At 35.0% G+C, this 14,804-nt stretch overlaps 3 protein-coding genes across 6 annotated transcripts in view; 1 reads left to right on the top strand and 2 right to left on the bottom strand.

Moving 5' to 3' along the window:
- Positions 1-4: 4 nt before the first annotated feature.
- Positions 5-3,742, bottom strand: Nhe3 (Na[+]/H[+] hydrogen exchanger 3). The gene is made up of 13 exons (XM_088047792.1): positions 3,330-3,742; positions 2,983-3,281; positions 2,624-2,913; positions 2,344-2,488; positions 2,052-2,157; positions 1,802-2,004; positions 1,624-1,735; positions 1,425-1,578; positions 1,326-1,374; positions 1,213-1,242; positions 896-1,111; positions 747-842; positions 5-632 (listed from the first exon to the last, which is right to left on the bottom strand). Exons 1-13 carry the CDS (start codon positions 3,562-3,564, stop codon positions 600-602), a joined length of 1,968 nt encoding a protein of 655 aa, XP_087903918.1. The 5' UTR covers positions 3,565-3,742; the 3' UTR covers positions 5-599.
- A 706-nt stretch (positions 3,743-4,448) lies between these two features.
- Positions 4,449-7,337, top strand: Acadvl (Acyl-CoA dehydrogenase very long chain). The gene is made up of 8 exons (XM_088047300.1): positions 4,449-4,744; positions 4,790-4,997; positions 5,044-5,384; positions 5,802-6,372; positions 6,422-6,590; positions 6,635-6,822; positions 6,867-7,079; positions 7,128-7,337. Exons 1-8 carry the CDS (start codon positions 4,680-4,682, stop codon positions 7,263-7,265), a joined length of 1,893 nt encoding a protein of 630 aa, XP_087903426.1. The 5' UTR covers positions 4,449-4,679; the 3' UTR covers positions 7,266-7,337.
- Positions 7,338-7,365: 28 nt separating this feature from the next.
- mGluR (metabotropic Glutamate Receptor) overlaps positions 7,366-14,804 on the bottom strand; it is a 45,277-nt gene continuing 37,838 nt past the window's right edge. For 3 of the 4 annotated variants that reach the window (XM_088047296.1, XM_088047298.1, XM_088047297.1), the window contains exons 9-13: positions 13,579-14,178; positions 11,761-11,976; positions 9,299-9,494; positions 8,754-8,894; positions 7,366-8,128 (exon numbers count right to left, since the gene is read on the bottom strand). In XM_088047296.1, coding sequence (XP_087903422.1) covers positions 8,779-8,894; positions 9,299-9,494; positions 11,761-11,976; positions 13,579-14,178 — 1,128 coding nt within the window. In that variant the 3' untranslated portion in view covers positions 7,366-8,128; positions 8,754-8,778. The remainder of the gene's footprint in view (positions 8,129-8,753; positions 8,895-9,298; positions 9,495-11,760; positions 11,977-13,578; positions 14,179-14,804) is intronic. The other variant, XM_088047299.1, reaches the window with a different exon arrangement.

Here is a 14,804-nt window from a genome sequence, read left to right as displayed (position 1 = left end):
AGACTTGTTGGACAATAATTTATTTATGATTATGTGTTAACAATTTTAAGTACTAATTTACAATCAGTAAAAATTATACTTCACAGCCATAATATAATGGTAATATTTTAGCAAAGTGCATGCAATAAAACAAAGACAAGTGATTCAAACGTCATATTCAGCTTTTTAATACAGTAACTATATGGCTAATCGATGTTAAATTGAAAACAAATCTAGCAACTAAAACAATTATTGCAGAAATTATTTGGTAGAACTATGGTAAAACTTAACAAGACCCCTTTGAAACAATAATCGCAATTAAATTGCAATGTATAAATTCTATTACTTTCGGCAAAATATATTATTACAAGTAATAATACTGATTTCTTATCAATACACAATTCTAAAATACTGGTGAAAACAAAAATTAAAGCTTATGTGAAATAGTAACGTTTTCACGGATCAGCATCATAGTTAATAATAATTACGGTAATTAGCAGATGTACGTATTTGTACAAATAATACAGTGCATGATGTTAAAGCTCAGAATAAATAACTCGATGACTAGACTTAATTCACAACAACTTTACATGATCGAGAGGAAAATACAGTTAAAAAAATTAAACTTGATGTCCACTAATAGAATGGATTGGCTGGAAACAGAACGAATTAAATTGTAGTATTAATAAGAAAACTACAGCTACACAACAATTCACTAAAAACAAAGAAAATTCCCAACTAATCAACATTTGTGTCTAAAAACTTACTCTATGAGAACTTGCCCTTAGATCACTATTAGTAAAATCACTTTCTTCTATACAGAGATCAGAGTCTGAGTCTCTGTTTGGCTTATTCTGTCCTTCCTACAAGACAAAATTGTACTTCTTTCTTGAAATAAGAAATCAAGATTTTGTACCTGAGTCATCTGCTCAGTGGTGGTAAGCAGTCTTGCAATAGGATTACAGCAAACTGGTAACGTTTCTAGAAGCGTAGGGCGCGAATGAGTAAGTAAAGGTTTCATATAACGTGTATCAAAAGACCCCCAAATTCTCGCTAAAAAGGCTTTTTCATTCAGTCGTGCTGAGTCCGGCTCTGAAATTTCGTTCCATTCCGTTCGTGGCGTTGTATTGCCCTATAGAACCACAGTATTACTATTCAACACTGAAAATTGTTGATAAAAATTACTACGTGAACACCGATAACAACCACATCGATTAAATCAAAAATACCTACCCCTGACATATTCTCCATAGAATTGTAAACCTAGTAATTAACAATGGGTTAAAAATTTAAGACTGACAAGCCAGTGAAAGTGCAAAAAGCGAATATCCCGCAGGTACACTTACATTTTGTCCTTGGTGCGACAGCGCCTCCGTTTCTTCATCTATCCCGACTCTAAAAAAACAGTAATTGTAAAAATTCCACTAGTAATATTACGGACTTACGGAATCTGAAACCAGTGCAATAAATTCATTGTTGCCCCTCCTTGAATTATTACAGTAATTATCACAATTAAAGAAGTTGTAGTTAACATGGCTTGGCGAGCTTCTGAGACTGTGTTTCTTATTGCCAAAGCGAAAGACATTGCTCCTCGTAAACCTAAAAACAAGTTTAAACTTGTGGCAACTTCTGACAAATACACACCTGCAAAGAAGAGCATGTGTTGGAAATTAGCCGGTATTTTAGGCTTCCTGCCTAAATTCAACAAGAATGAAAGAGGATAGATGTTGGCCGCTCGACCAATAGCAGCACAAGTCTGTTGTAGTTAAGACAATATTTGGATTTACTAATTTGCAGCTCGATAATTCGATTAAAAGGATACAAATCCCGTCAATATAAAAAGCGGGTCAAAATGATGCTTCGGGAATGTAAACATTGAGACTCCTATATACGAAAAAATGAAGTTCTCAGCCAAGAAGTTCAACAGTTCAAACATTTGCTTGGTACGCACTCTGGTGTCATCTGACAAATTATTGTAAGTGTAATGAGCTTGGCAAATGCCACAAAACAACACAGCAACGACTCCTGGAATAAAATATTAAACGGGATTTCATGTTTTTGTCCTCAAGTACCTGTGAGTTCAGAAGCTTCAGCTATTAAAAACGTACTGTACGACATTAGTACAAAAAGCGCAGATTCTAAAAGTGGAAAATCACGAACTCTCGTGAATTTCGTCATGTAACTTGTATTAAGGAAAATATAAAAATTATGATTTCCGGGTTATCACGTGAAAATAGAAAAAAGTGGCCCCAATAAATTAAGTGACCAGACAAAAATAATTACCGGCTTATCTTATCTTTAATTCGTTTTGTTGTCAACAAATATTAACAATTATGTTGATCATGGTTGCAAAAAAAAGGATATCAATGCTGTCACACATCCCATGACTGCTCCAATAAGTAGAGATAACATGAAAATTCCGAAGAAGTCTCCAACAGCCCTGAAAAAGGCTTTGGTTTCGAAACCACCAGACCGCGATTGGTATCGTTCTTCATAATTTTGGATTGAACTAAAACAAAAGTGACGACTCAATAATGTTGAAGTTAGTGTAGTTAACTTTGGCAAATCTCCTATTTTTAGCTGTCACAAGGTTGTTAATATTAGTGTTTTCTAAATAAACAAAACGAACGCTAATGATGCTTACCCACTCAAGACGATAGCAACGGCGTCATTGAGGACGCTCTCGCCAAAAACCAATGCATACAGATTAACATCTACGTGTAGATCATTAAAAATAGCGAGGATTGTCAGTGGGTCAGTAGAAGAGATCAGGGCTCCAAAGTATAAAGTGTCCAGAAATGTAATACTGCTTGCCAACTTTGCAGGCATCAATTGAACAAAGCCATACATCAATGCTCCAACAATAAAGGAGGAAATGGTTGTACCAATTATTGCAAATGTTAGTATTGCGCCCAAATTACGAAAGAAATATTTCTGAAAATTTCATTCAATTAGTTGTTACACCAATACCAAGCCTAACAAGCAACCAACAAATCAAATTACCCTTTTTAAAGAATATCCTGCGTGAAATATAATCGGCGGAAGAATAATATTGAAGAAGATCTCAGGATCAAATGTCGCCTTCAAATCTATTTCGTTTTCAACAGGGTCTGCTATTTCCCCCCTGAACGTGTATTGGAAAGTCTTATTGGTTTTGGCGTAGGGCCCCTGTACTGGGAAGTGTAAAGATACAGTGTCTGGTGGCAAACTTGTGTTGTACTTGGGGTCATTTGCAAAGACTTGCATATTGAGAACATGCGAGGGGCTTCCTGAATAGCGAATTATAGCCCCCACGATTAACCCTGAAACATGACAACTCCATGTTGGGCTTCAAGTTGAGATAACCTTACCATAAATAACTGCCAAGCCTGTCTCATGCAAAAAACTAACTCTGCGATGCTTAAACAACCATATGGTAAGAACTGTTAATATCAGAAGAGATGTATATGCTAGTAAGTTCAAGCTATCTATTCTATGGGTCGATTGGGCCTTCGCATCCAATTGTATGTCTGAGGCAGCCCCATGGCATTGTAGAACCAAATTACACAGCAAAAATGACACAAACACAGCCGCACTTTTACACATTTCAGCACACAACTTATAAATTATTGGGACTATCAAAACTAATCTACTGCTTATAACCTTTAATCAATCTTTTTAAATCTATTTATCATAATGGTAATTATTAATGTTGGCAGCGCAGCACGAATGATCTGGAACTTGTTTATTTTGGTAATAGCAGTAACTTTATGTCAGATGGTTGGCAACGCTGACGACCTAATTTCACTTTTATGATAAAAGCGGCGCTACTTCAAATGATTCAGCAGGCTCGTAAAAGGTTTTTCCACACTTTTTATAAACTGTTTACAATCTCAAAGTTTATTTCTATTTTTTGTTTCAACAGATTAAAAGTCAAGGTGGTTCCAGTTTCCAAAGAATAATCGTTACAATAGAACTCTTATACTTTTAATTTTTATACATCTCTCTCTATTTTTTTTTTGCGTAGCATTTGAAAATATAAAAAATATATTTGGTGCTTCACACTCATTTTCCATTAAAAAAAAGTGCTCAAGATTTATGACAACATTATTTATTTTACGACCAATAAAATATGTTCGACATTCGCGATAATTAATGTGAAGAAGAAACCAATAAAGTTGCTGCTGCGCAGTCTATTTTATTTGCTGAACGAGCAGTCAAATATTTCTTGCAAATTCGAATAAACAAAGAAATTCTAGGAATTTGCTGATACGTACTTTATAATTTATATGGAATTTACAATGGCAAGTTTTTCCGTATTTACCATATTGTAAAAACCTAAAAATTACATAATAACTGAAGGTTTATGTTTTCTCTTTTATTTAGCGACTAGTTACAAAACTATGTTTTACGGTTTTACTAGTTTTTATTTTGTTTACAACTCAATCTGCTGCAATACACGTGTGTATAGTTGGTTGCGGTTTGACAGCAATGCAAATTGAGGTTACATCAGTTTGACGTTTCTTAACTTATTTTTAGTCCACCTGTTTGCATCTAAGCACTCACAGTCCAAAGTCCAAAGTTCTAAAGAGAGTTTCTGTGTTTTCAGTGAATATTTATTGAATTTTCGAATCTGTTTGATCATTCGACGTTTGACTCCAAAGTATAAAATTGGAGTATTTATAACTCACTGTGATTGTGCTTTCTCATTTCTACTAAAAATGTTCCGAATTGCCAATTTTTGTGTTCGAAATGAGAGCAGACTCCAAAGTGCAGCCTTAAAGAGGTAATTCTAAGTTTTTCTCAATGGAAATTCTAAGCTTCTTTTTAGGTTCATTGCGACTTCTTCGGTGCAGTTCAAAACCGTCCAAAATGCAGACAATCCGACTGCGGCCCAATCCGAAAATCACTCTTTTGTGATGAATATCTTCCGGGGTCAAATTGATAGTAGACAAGTGTTTCCATATCCAGACGTCCTGTCGGAAGAGCAAAGAGATACCCTGAGGATGTTGGTGGATCCCACTGAGAAATTTTTTGAGGTCAGACAAAATTAAATGAAAATAAAATATTCATGTATGTATTCAGGAAGTGAATGACCCGGCTAAAAATGACGCCAACGAAAAAGTAGAAGAAAAATCTCTCAATGGTCTGTGGGAATTGGGGGCTTTTGCACTACAAGTGCCTCAAGATTTAGGGGGCTTAGGCCTCAGCAACACACAATACGCTAGATTAGTTGAAATAGTCGGCGCCAACGATTTGGGCGTTGGAATTACTTTAGGAGCTCACCAGTCTATTGGATTCAAAGGGATTTTATTAGTAGGGACTCCTGAACAGAAAGCTAAATATTTACCAAGGGTAACTTCTGGGGAATTTGCTGCTTTTTGTTTGACTGAACCGTCTTCAGGTTCAGATGCCGGGTCCATCAAGTAAGTAGCTACTTCCTGCCATTATCAATTTTTTTTTACTGTTTTTATCAAAATTGTTTGTAAAATAACGTAAATACGCAACGAGGCGATGCAGAAAATAATCAGCAAAAAATAGAAAGACATTTTATTTACTCCAGAAAAAAATAATTGGGTAAACAACAGAAACGCATCTTAGAAATTCACGTGTCGCAGCCTATTTGATTATACAACATTGTTTTGTAAATATCCAATTATCTCAGATTCGTACAGTTCCCGCATTTTTTTTTAAATTAGGTGGCTCGTGCATCCGCCTTATCTATTGACCTCATGTTTGGAAGTACACGGGTGAAGCAACACTCAATTTATGTAACGAACAACAGGTTCTGAAGAAATCTTCGTCTTTTCTTCAGTTGCATAACACCGTTTACTTCTTTCCAGAACGCGCGCTGTTCCGTCCCCTGATGGCAAACATTACATTCTCAACGGCTCCAAAATCTGGATCAGCAATGGTGGATTAGCCGAAATAATGACCGTCTTCGCTCAAACTCCAGTAACAGACCCTAAATCCGGTAAAACCGTCGATAAAGTAACCGCTTTCATCGTCGAACGGTCCTTCGGCGGTGTTACCAGTGGTCCTCCAGAGAAAAAAATGGGCATCAAAGCATCGAACACCGCTGAAGTTTATTACGAAGACGTTAAAATTCCCGTTGAAAACGTTCTTGGTGGAGTCGGTAATGGGTTTAAAGTGGCAATGAATATCTTAAATAATGGCCGTTTTGGAATGGCGGCTGCAATGTCCGGGACAATGCGGTCGTGTATTAAGAAAGCTGCAGATTTTGCCACACAACGCAAACAGTTTGGACAAAGAATTGATTCGTTTGGTGCAATTCAGGAGAAGATTGCGCGCATGGCTATGTTGCAATATGTCACAGAGTCTATTGCGTACATGATTTCAGCTAATATGGACTCGGGGTCTAAAAACTACCACCTGGAAGCTGCTATTTCTAAGGTTTGGCGTACATCCCCCGCTGCGCATTTTCTTCAAGATCAAATTTCAGTGTTTCGCCTCGGAGTCAGCTTGGTACGTTTGCGATGAGGCCATTCAAATCATGGGCGGAATGGGCTTCATGAAAGAAACTGGCTTGGAGCGAGTACTAAGAGATCTTAGGATATTTAGGATTTTCGAAGGGACCAACGACATTTTGCGTCTTTTTGTTGCCTTGACAGGTAAACTATTTTTTTATTTGATCTGTTTGTCAATGCGAGTTTAGGTATCCAATATGCGGGGGCTCATTTGAAGGAACTACAAAACGCCTTCAAGAACCCCACTGCGAATCTAGGGCTAATTTTCGAGGAGGCTTCCAAACGAGTTGTTCGAAAAGTGGGGTTGGCATCCCCTCCAGCTATGGACCACTTGGTCCACAGAGATTTATCAAGTTTGGCCACGCAACTTGCTAAGGTTACCACAGTTTCTATAAAATGTTTTTTAACACAAAATTTCAGAAAATCGATGCTTTTGGCCAAACCGTCGAAGTGGTCCTCATCAAATACGGAAAGAGTATTGTTAATGAACAGTTCATTTTGAACAGGTTGGCAAATTCAACCATTGATATTTACACTAGTGCGGCGGTTTTGTCGAGGGCTAGTACTTCCCTTCAGAACAACTCCCCAACTGCCAATCATGAAAAATTAATGACTGAAGCGTGGGTCTTTGAGGTAATGGAACTTTAACTTTGAAAGAGTCTTTCTGATGTCATTTTTTAGGCTGTTCAACGAATTGATAATAACCTCAAAGCTGTTGAAAGCGGGAAAAGTCTAGACAACTTCACTAAATTGAGTAGTATTTCAAAGAGCATTTGCGAATCGACCGGAGTCGCACAAGCTAACCCCTTAAACTTATAATCTATTTATTTTTATGAATGTTGAAATTTTTACCATGTACAGAATTTTTATAATAAAATTTTACAGAACTGATTATATAAATATGTATAAATAAGACAAGTTTAACAATTCTTTACTTTTATTTGGAGCAACAAATAAAACCAACCTACAATAACTTGAAGTTGTACTTAGTAGGATATCACAATAATTTAATCTACAGGAAAAAATTGACTAGTCAAATAAAATCGATATTGGAAACACTCGAATTCTACAATTCGAAATTTAGGCGATTTCGTGTGTTTCAACTTCATATCGACAATTTCACATTGAGTAAGGAAATTACAAACATGGAAAAATAGCATTTACACTAAAAATTGAATAAACGTTAAAATCGAACGTAAATATAGAAACCATGTACACACTCAACGAGAAAATACGATTTTGATATGTATTTATTATGTTACATTAATGAAAGGTTTCCATTCAAACCTATTAGGTTGTTAGGTTTGTTATGAAAGCCTTATGGAGAATCCTACATTTACCTACACTGAAGATTTCAATCGACGTTCTTATAGTAGAAGAGAAACAAATTATCACATTGACGTTAGAACATATTCTCTCATATCAGTCATTTAATAAATCTAATCACTATTAGTCTATTGTAAATAAAAAAGAATTTGCTCGAGTGAGAATTGAGAGATTGTCCTTGAAATAAATCAGGATCATTAACAAATCTAAAATATTTCTACGCCAAGAAAGCACAATTAACAGCATCTAAGTAAATTAGGTACTATAGTATAGTAGGTATATTGTTCAACAGTTATAGCGACAGAAAATATATTCCTTCTCTACAAAGCAACCTTCTTTTCAAATCAGCAAAAAATCTGAAACAAGCAAAAGCACTCGCTGGATTAAACAGAATTTCACCGTAAAATTAAACTCGTTGAAACGATTAAGTTTAATTGATTTTTAACGCCGAGAGAATTGACCAGTGATTTAATTAAGCCCATGAAAAATTAATATTTTGTTTATTCATTTACACCGAAAATCTCACAAAATATTTATTTCTGTCCGTACAGTAATTGGCAACGCAATTTTAATTAAAACGTTTGGTTACCAAAATGAAATTAATACCAAATCCACGTTTTCCTAGCAAAACGGCAAATTGAGGGAAAGGAGGTTTCATTGATGGATGTCATAACTACGTACGTACGTGGTAATTCATAGTGAAACGAGCGTATATATCTTGTTTGTGGTTTAAATATTTTATGACGGAAATAAAATGTAGTGAAGATAATGAAATTTTAATGTTTTTTTTCACAAACATGATTTACGTTGTGTCAGAACGCGTCCAAAATAACAGACACTGCGAAGGAAAAAGGAAACTACAACGCGCACTGAAAAATTCATAACATTTGTGTGGTTTTTCTTTAATTCTGAAGGAATCAACGTGAAAGTCATGCTTTCTAGTAGTTTATTATTTATTTGTCATTTTTCTCAAGTTCTTACCGGAATAGGAAGAATAATTCTTTTATTACAGTAAAGCTACACTGTCGGATGCCGGTTCTGTAGTCGCAGCTGTACAAGAACTCCTTGACGGTGTATTAGGTCCCACACTTTGCATAGGAATGGTTTCACTGGGATCTCCCCCTAGAAATATTGAAAAAATATTTATAAATACACAAACCGCACATTTCGGGCCACAAGTTGCACGTTTGGAAAGGCTATTTCAATTTGATTATGAATTTAGAACGAATCTGTTAATGTTTAATGCAAAACCAAGGAGATTCACAACGAACTAATTTCTTTCGCCATAGAAAACCCCAATGAAATGTTAGATTTGATTTAGCCAACATAAAAGCCTGTCAGGATTCTATACACCACGCATAATGAAGCGTCAAGTTGGTGGCTCGTTGGACACGGCTAATAGAGTATTTTTTGCTTTTGTGTGAATTCGAGTAACTTTACAAAACAGTATTGTAGTCAAACGAAAAAACGAACGAAATATGTCGGGTGTAACAGGATGGATTTAGTAAGCTTACAGTTCGACCAACCTTTATGAGTTGAAGAAGCCGTGTAAGTAGAGGTCGGTCCTGAGTTATACTTCTTGTAAGCTGCGCTATTCATTGTCAGTTTTCGCACGTTCTTGTCGGGGTGTAGTACTATGATGTACACTTTCGGAGAATACAGGCAAACCAGAGCCACAGTTGCGTTCATTGAAGTTGCCACACAAAGTGTCGTAATTTGTGTCTGCAACAAATGCCCACATTTTTATCCGCTACTTTTATCCCCTTTTAAATAATTTACATAGTGATCAATCTCGCTTGTTTTAGCCAAGCAATGAAAAACCACCCCATCTTAAATGAAAATATTTAAATTACTCAATGAATTAAATATACCCATCAAAACGTCCCTCTAATTCTCCCGACAACATCATTCAGCCTATAATTCCCAAGTTTGTTCTCTAATCTTTTAAACCATAATTTTTGTTTCAACTGTAATTAATTTTGTTCCAATTCTGCGATTCTCTGCTCATATTCATTCTCGTGTTATCGTTTTGTTGACTCTGCCACTGTTAAGTTAATCACGTTTTAAACGTTGAGGTGTGGGTCTAAATTTCATTAACAACCTCTAAAAGATCCATACATCACTCTTTATTCACTGCTACTAACATTACGGTAAAGTTCTGTACTTTGTTTTTGTATTTTATGCACGAGCGTTAATCTTACTTCAACAGAATATAAAAGAATGTCTACTTTCAAGTAGTCACTGTTGATCCTAAAAAAAAGTGGACTAATTGCGGCTTCTTTCTACATTATCCCGAGCCATCAACCTGCGAAAGCCGCAGCATTTGCATGCAGAAGTAGAAAACTCGAGTGAAACAGCACGAAAGAAACATCGTGGCTGTCGTAATGTTTATGTGAAATGACATAATAAAAATATTGAGACTTATAAAAATATAGCATATTTGTCGTAAGAATCTTCTTATCTTTCAAGTTATGACATAAGCGTTTATATTGAATTTTATTTAATAAAAGATGTTTTCCTCTTAGAGTACGCATTGCAGGTGACATTCAGATTTATTTTGTGAGTTTTCAACATTACCATTAGCCACAAAACTGTTTTAGATCGGGTTACAACGACCGGTAATGATTCCAAAGAGCCATTCCCTCAGATCTGTGTGCACAGTTTTAATTGAAATTTGAAAATTGACGACATCCGGTATCGATCGTTCGCAAAAATATGAAAAATGATACTTAATATTTCCAATGATCTTCGGGAAACGTATGCCAAGTCATGCTCGAAATTAATGCGTTGAATTAATATCGAATTTCTACAATGTTTGCCGCCAAACGCGAAACCATATTAAATTCAATAATCCTGAAAATTATTAAAAATAATAAGGAACGTGTTTGCTTATTTATCTGGGAGGTTTGAAAATTGAATTTAGAAAGGGGTAGCTCAAAATAATGAAAAATTATTGGTCATATTATGGTGTTAATGACATTTATTAATTATTATTCATGGCTGGTTTAAACATGGGAAGCAATTAAAGTCACGCTGTGGTTGATGACGGCATAAATGTGATTAAAAATTGGATGACTATCTTTTTAGGTTTTTGTTAATGAACTGGTGAAAAACAATTAGAAATAAATGAAAATTTAATGCAATTATAATCCCTCTTTATGTGCGTATATTGTTAAAGCTTCAGTAGTGTGTTAACGAGATATTTCTAAATGATAAACTACACACTGCGGAAAATGAACAATTAAACGTTGATTTACCAAAGTGACACTAATTACATTTATTTTCTATAAATGATTTAATTATTGGAGACGTAGTAGAGTTGACATTTTTGTTTTAGTGCTATTGACCTGCGATTAATCATAATTTCATAATCTCTCAAACAATAATATTATACCCAAAGTCCCGTCTTTAATAAAATAAAGAGAAATGGAATTAGCAATTTGTACAGTTTCGGGAGATTTTAATTACTTTAAACTCTTTGCTTCCGGATATTCCGGTGACCCAATTTCAGCACAGGCCCACTCTAGCATCGTATTATTTTCTAGATGTAATAGACGAGAGTTCCTTCGAGCGATCGCTTGTTTATAGTAATATAAATCAAAAAATGTCATTTGATTATGAAGGATTTTCTTCGGAAAACATCAAAATGCAATGTACCATTTTTCATGAAAGATAAGTTTCTGGCCGAATAACGTATGATTAATAACAGTGGCGATTCAGGATCTTACCATTTTTAGATATCATTCAGACAAAGACTTATTGTGTTGCTACAAACCTTCAGAATATCGCCAAAATCGTAGTGGATCCGACAACTTTTAAAAATGAGTGTGACGCACAAAAAGATGTTTTACCTGACGGAAGTGAGAAAATCGATGGAAATTAATAAAACTCTGAGATGAAAAGAACGTAGCCTAAAGGCTGCAGACTTAACGAACCAAAAAACGTCTCTTCTGACAACTACAATAATTTATTTCTACAACAAACTTACCTCGTAGGAATTTCCAGTTCCAAAGTAGATTGGAATAAAAGCTAGCCATATAATACAAGTTGTATACATAGTGAATCCTATGAATTTTGATTCGTTAAAATTCTCCGGAATTTTTCTAGTTTTCACTGCGTAAACTGTGCAGATTGTGATCAAAACCATATTGTAGAGTTGCGAGAACAAAAACGACATGTCTTGAATTTTGCATTTGAGAATAACCTGGAAAAGGATTTGTTTAAGTTTCTGTTCTTGTCGTTTGCATCTCGTGAATTTATTCATATGATCTTATTTTTCTATACTTTGAAAAAGTTTCAGGCTACTTCATATAAAGAATTTCTGTGTGGATAAAAAGGTTTTATTTGTTTTTCGGTATTTATAAGTTTCTGATGGATTGAATACTTAAAGGTAAAAGCTATACAAGCAGCCACGTTTAAATAGCTAAAGCTCCACCAATTTATGTTCACAAGATACGGAGTAGTGAAAGATTAAAACTTTTCTAATTACGATACAAGGTTGTTGCATTGATAAAGCTGATTTAGTCTCCCTAAAAAAACATTTATTCTGAATAGTTTAAGTGAGATTATAATTAATTAAAATATATAAAAACTATGATCTTATCATCGAAAAATCGACGAGATTTATACGGGCGATGTTCTAAATTATGAAAAATACCCCAATCGGGAACAAATTGAAAGAGTTATTAGGTAATATCGACCAGTCTATAGATAAAAATTGCTCCGATTTCTCGCCTTGAAATCTTTCCGTTTTAACATCACGTCATTTAATTAAACTTGGAGTACAATTAATTAATTTATGGAGTGTGTGGATTGCTTGGAAAAGTTTGACTAAACCACAAAGGAATGTGACGTGGAACCGCAACCGATGTCGCAGATGTCTTAGACATATTATGGATTGTTAAATAATTGCATAGTTCTGTGTAATATACAGTTCCTCCTGTACTTAATTGAATATAAATTCTATTTTAAGAAGTAAATTAGACTTTTTGTTTGTTCAGATGTTTCGTATTACTTTTGAATTTTCTTTAAGTTAAACTTTTCGCAAAGTGGTAAGATAAACATGGCTAATTGTTGTTGGTGTTTAAGTCTCAAGAGAGGCGACTTTTTCGTGTGTCTTAAGGACGATAAATTTTCCTTGAAGCGTTCCCACCCAACGTCTAGGAAACTAAAAACCGTTTCTCTAGTTTTCACGTAAAAATTGAATAGATTTGCATGCTTAATTTAATTTCCGTTTTGTTTTATATCGGTAGTTTTATTCTGTCATGAAAACGTTGGCAAAAATTTAAACAATTTGGAAAATACAACAGTTGTCATTTGTTATCCTTAATTTAATTCTGTTGAAACAGGCTCCAAATTGAATTTAGAGCGGTGGTGACGGAAGACAAATTTAATTGTGCATACTTCACTGTATTCACTGTTGGAAAAAAGAATCTGAAAATTTTTAGTTGTTGAAATTGATAAATAGACAATGCTGAGTTAATTCAGTTGGTGTTTGAGTTTATCGTGTAACACGCTTTTGTTGTAACAGTTAATATTTATTTAAGCAATTATAAAATAATAAGCTTGGTTAAAACGCATCCATGTTATAAATACCATAAATAAAATGACGCTGTGGGAGAGTTGGTAATAAATGGGAAATGTGAATAAACAAACAAAAAGTCAGTTTAGCTTTGTTAAATGTTCATATTCGGGTACGGTAAAGTAAATCCGACTATTTCGGAACAAAGGTGCTTGAAACATCGAGTATTACGAGCGTATTTTTTATGTGGCGTAAGTGACGTGAACAGCAAGCTTGTATACTGACCTGATTTCTATGTGGATAGTAGAATCTGGTGCCTGGTGGTTCGACGATCATCCAGACGAGGGTGAGGAGAATTTGCACGGCTATAAGGGTACAGGTGATGATTACCTGTGACTTGGGACTAATATAACTGGGTCTTTGAGCAGATTTGGACGCAGAATCAAATATTCTAGAGATTCTATTAGTCTTTGTGAGAAGGGCGCCGTATATTATGGAAAATCCGACCCCCACGCCAAATCGCTGCGTGATGCAGGTCTCCGTCGTCGGCCTCGCCAGAAGAGCAAAAGTGTTCAAATAACACAATAGTATTCCGAACAATAACATGTAGCTCAACTCGCGGCCTGAGGCTCGTACTAGAGGTGTGTCGTTGTGTTTTATGAAGAGGGCTATTATCATCAAGGTTACTAAGATTCCTAGGCAGGAAAAAGCTGCCGGAACGAGAGCGTAAGGAGAATCCCAACGCATATACTGCAGCTCCAACGCGTAACAGGATAATTTGTCCTCGTAAGGCCAATATCCTGGACCGCAGTCCTTGCATGTGAACTCGTTGAAGACAAATTCGTATTCTTCACATTTGTCGCAGATCCAACAACAGGTGTCGCCCTGAAACAACACTACGTTTAATACAGCCCCAACTTCTTTTCCATGGTAAAATCAAAATTGCCCTCCAGAGAAATTTCGAGTTCACTCAAGTCGATTAACTCGACTCTGCAGCTTGAAAAACACTCATGACATCGACGATAATCAATAGCCGATGACATTAAAACACTGAGGTAACAAAATTATTAATTTCTCCGAACTGAAATATCAGATTTCATTAATTCGGCGAAACTGATACTTTGAGAGAGCAAAATCATATTTTGCTAATTTTGTATCGATTCTGAAGTCTGCACACGTTTTAAAATTTAAATTGAATCATTTGCACTCTCATTTAGATTACTAATTGGCTTTAAAATAGACTCCGATCGAATATTTAATAAGAAAGAGTTGCTGCAATATTTTCCTGCTTTAGGCAAATGAAAAGTGGTAATTATTAAAATTTTTATATTTAAATCGCTTTTTTTGCAGATTGTACAGACAGAAGCTTTGATTTTTGGAAAACAATTCTAAAATTCAAAAGTTCAAAAATTAAAATTAAAACATTTTAAAATTTAAAACAAAAATCATAAAAGAGTATATTTACAAAATTTAAATAATTAAATGAAGGGTATAAGTTTTAAAGTGCTAAA

This window comes from Gnatocerus cornutus, chromosome 10 (genome assembly GCF_029298725.1).
Source record: "Gnatocerus cornutus isolate USDA-ARS CGAHR chromosome 10, icGnaCorn1.1, whole genome shotgun sequence".
In the NCBI taxonomy this organism is placed as follows: domain Eukaryota; kingdom Metazoa; phylum Arthropoda; class Insecta; order Coleoptera; family Tenebrionidae; genus Gnatocerus; species Gnatocerus cornutus.
This window is presented reverse-complemented; position numbering and strand designations above follow the sequence as displayed.

Coding starts and splice junctions, on each gene's coding strand:
- Acadvl (XM_088047300.1), top strand. CDS start 4,680: ATGTTCCGAATTGCCAATTTTTGTGTTCGAAATGAGAGCAGACTCCAA. Junction 4,745..4,789: donor CAAAGTGCAGCCTTAAAGAG/GTAATTCTAAGT, acceptor GCTTCTTTTTAG/GTTCATTGCGACTTCTTCGG. Junction 7,080..7,127: donor CTGAAGCGTGGGTCTTTGAG/GTAATGGAACTT, acceptor GTCATTTTTTAG/GCTGTTCAACGAATTGATAA.
- Nhe3 (XM_088047792.1), bottom strand. CDS start 3,564: ATGTGTAAAAGTGCGGCTGTGTTTGTGTCATTTTTGCTGTGTAATTTG. Junction 1,736..1,801: donor TTTTTATATTGACGGGATTT/GTATCCTTTTAA, acceptor TAACTACAACAG/ACTTGTGCTGCTATTGGTCG. Junction 843..895: donor CCACTGAGCAGATGACTCAG/GTACAAAATCTT, acceptor TTTGTCTTGTAG/GAAGGACAGAATAAGCCAAA.